The following is a 3,262-nucleotide window of genomic DNA, read 5'->3' as shown; positions in this document are numbered from 1 at the left end:
ATCATCATCTTCATCACCATCACCACCCAACCATCATCTCCTTCACCATCACCATCATTACTGTCATCATCAACATCACCATCATCTCCATCACCATCACCATCATCTCCATCCTCATCAGCACCATCACCATCATCTCCATCACCATCACTGCCATCATCATCATCTCCATCACTGTCACCATCACCATCAGCACCATCATCATCATCTCCATCACCATCACTATCATCATTACTGTCGTCATCAACATCACCATCATCTCCATCACCATCACCACCATCACCATCATCTCCTTCACCATCACCATCATTACTGTCATCATCAACATCACCATCATCTCTATCACCATCACCATCATCATTACTGTCGTCATCAACATCACCATCATCTCCATCACCATCACCACCATCACCATCATCTCCATCACCATCACCACCATATCATCATCTTCATCACCATCACCACCCAACCATCATCTCCTTCACCATCACCATCATTACTGTCATCATCAACATCACCATCATCTCCATCACCATCACCATCATCATTACTGTCATCATCAACATCACCATCATCTCCATCACTATCACCACCATCACCATCACCATCATCTCCATCCTCATCAGCACCATCACCATCACCATCAGCACCATCAACATCACCATCATCTCCATCACCACCATCATCTCTATCACCATCACCACTGTCACCATCATCTCCATCAGCATCACCACCATCACCATCATCTCCATCACCATCACCATCATTACTGTCGTCATCAACATCACCATAATCTCCATCACTATCACCACCATCACCATCACCATCACCTCCATCCTCATCAGCACCATCACCATCACCATCAGCACCATCAACATCATCATTACTGTCATCACCACCATCACCATCATCTCCATCACCATCACCACCGTCACCATCATCTCCATCACCATCATCATTACTGTTGTCATCAACATCACCATCATCTCCATCACCATCACCACCATCACCATGATTACTGTCGTCATCAACATCACCATCATCTCCATCACCACCATCTCCATCATCATTACTGTCGTCACCACCATCACCATCATCTCCATCACTATCTCCATCAGCATCATCATCACTGTCATCATCACATCACTGTCATCTCCATCATCACCACCATCACCATCACTGTCGTCACCATCCTCACTCCCAAGTTCAGCCAGCACCTACCTCATCCAGGGCCTTGAACGCGCTCACTGCGTTGATCCATGCTAAAACTGGTCCTTTGTTGTCTGTTGTTCCTCGGCCATAAAGTTTTCCTTTAAAAGCGGGGGAAGAATTTTCAGAAAAGCACAGATGCCTCTGCCAGGTTGAGTGAATCAAAAACAAAAGTAGATTTGCAGATAATTGTTTGAATCGGGTTCTCTCTTTTTCTAGGCAGCAGTTTTGATCTGAACTCACAAAGTATTATTTCTTATATACAAATAGTATGCTCGTCAACAAATGTAAGCTAATTGAAAATATACAGAGCCCTTTGGCCTTAATAGTAGTTAGCTATTTTTATCCAAATTCACTGAAAAAGACCCAAGGATTTGTTGCAAAATATCAGGTAACACAGCGTTTTACTCTGAGATTTTACAATTACCAGGGGAAAGAAAAAGGGTGCACAGGTGTCTCCATTAATCTTTCTTCTTCTTGTCTTTATAAAGCATAATTACATTTGATGCTTTTAAAAAAGAAAATATGTGAAACCCAAGAACTCCCATCCTGGGGACTTAATTCACCTAGGGGCACAAAAGCTCATAGTTCCTTTCACAAATGAAAGAAAATCAGCTTCATTGAACCAACTGGCGAACCGTGAGTGCTGCATTCTGTCCATCCTCACAACCACAGGTAAAACCTGGCACCTGAGGCAGAGCTGCATCTCAAACCCTTAAGCTCTGGGAGCGATCCTCTGCCACTGACCGTCCACCTCCGTCAGCGTGTATGGGTCCGTGAGCCACCCGTCCTCCTGTCTGGCAGGCTGCACATCCAAGTGGCCGTAGAAGCACACGGTGGGCTTCTTGGGGTCACTGCCCAGTTCAGCCAGGAGGATGGGAGGTATTGGGAGGGTCTGACCATCAGACAGCTGCAGAAGGAAAAGGGATAATGTTTAAAAAACAAAACTATTTAGTTCTTCCAGAAGTCTGTTTTTACCCCCTGGTCCTTGGAGAGCCACATCATCCTTATCTGACTCTTAAGGAGGTACCACAAGACACTTCTAATGAAACCATGAGAAGTCAAGTCCTTTCTCAGATACACACTGGCAAAGAGTAAACTTAATTGAACATGCTCTTCTATATGAGAGCTTTCCCAGTGGCTTGGCTGTAAAAGAATCAGCCTGCAATTTTGCAGATGCAGGAGATACAGGTGTGATCCCTGGGTTGGGAAGATCCCCCAGAGGAGGAAATGCCAACCCACTTCAGTATTCATGCCTGGAGAATCCCATGGACAGAGGAGCCTGGCGGGCTACAGTCCATGGGGTCACAAAGAGTCGGACATGACTGAGTGACTGAGCACATTCTTCAGTCTGAACTCGGACTCCACCAGCTCCAAGCAGGCGGACACAGTCCTGGAGACTAGTCTTTGCGCACACGTCAGCGCTGAAGCAGGGGACACAGGGAGGTTCAAGTAAAGGTCCATATGCCCCCGTGGGTGTGTGTGTGTGAGAGAGAGAGTGTGTGTGTGAGAGTGTGTGTGAGACAGTGTGTGTGAGTGTGTGTGTGAGACAGTGTGTGTGTGACTGTGTGACTGTGTGTGTGTATGTGTGTGAGTGTGTGTGTGTGTGTGTGACTATGTGTGAGTACATGTGTGAGTGTGTGTGTCTCTGTGTCAGTCGTGTCCCACTCTTTGTGACTTCATGGACTGTAGCCCGCCAGGCTCCCCGTCCATGGGATTCTCCAGACAAGGACACAGGAGTGGGTCGCCATGCCCTCCTCCAGGGACCTGCCCCCTAGGGGCAGCACTGAACCTTGATTCTGAGAGGTCGGGTCCTTTAAGGAGGCATTTGCGCTTAAGGGAGAGGGCCCTTGGGAGAAATGCAAAGCACGTGAAGGACGTGAACAGCACAGGTGATGGGCTTTCACGCGCCCCCTTCACCTGCCCCATCTCCCCCTCGGTCTGGCAGGACAGGAAGTCAGTGCCACAGCCTCAATGAGACTGGAGACGACGGGGCGGGCGGGGGAACCGAGGAGCCCAGGGAAGCCCCATCCTGCCCCCAGGAAGGGGAGCC

At 48.1% G+C, this 3,262-nt stretch overlaps 1 protein-coding gene across 1 annotated transcript in view; it reads right to left on the bottom strand.

The window, feature by feature from the left end:
* CNDP1 (carnosine dipeptidase 1 (metallopeptidase M20 family)) overlaps window positions 1-3,262 on the bottom strand; it is a 29,501-nt gene that overhangs the window by 20,386 nt on the left and 5,853 nt on the right. The window contains exons 4-5 of the mRNA XM_010855092.1: window positions 1,957-2,133; window positions 1,222-1,310 (exon numbers count right to left, since the gene is read on the bottom strand). Of these exons, the coding sequence (XP_010853394.1) occupies window positions 1,222-1,310; window positions 1,957-2,133 (266 nt within the window). The remainder of the gene's footprint in view (window positions 1-1,221; window positions 1,311-1,956; window positions 2,134-3,262) is intronic.

The sequence above is a fragment of the Bison bison genome, unplaced genomic scaffold, assembly GCF_000754665.1.
Source record: "Bison bison bison isolate TAMUID 2011002044 unplaced genomic scaffold, Bison_UMD1.0 scf7180017864353, whole genome shotgun sequence".
Taxonomy (NCBI): domain Eukaryota; kingdom Metazoa; phylum Chordata; class Mammalia; order Artiodactyla; family Bovidae; genus Bison; species Bison bison.
The sequence above is the reverse complement of the archived record's forward strand: the minus strand, read 5'-3'. Positions and strand labels throughout refer to the sequence as shown.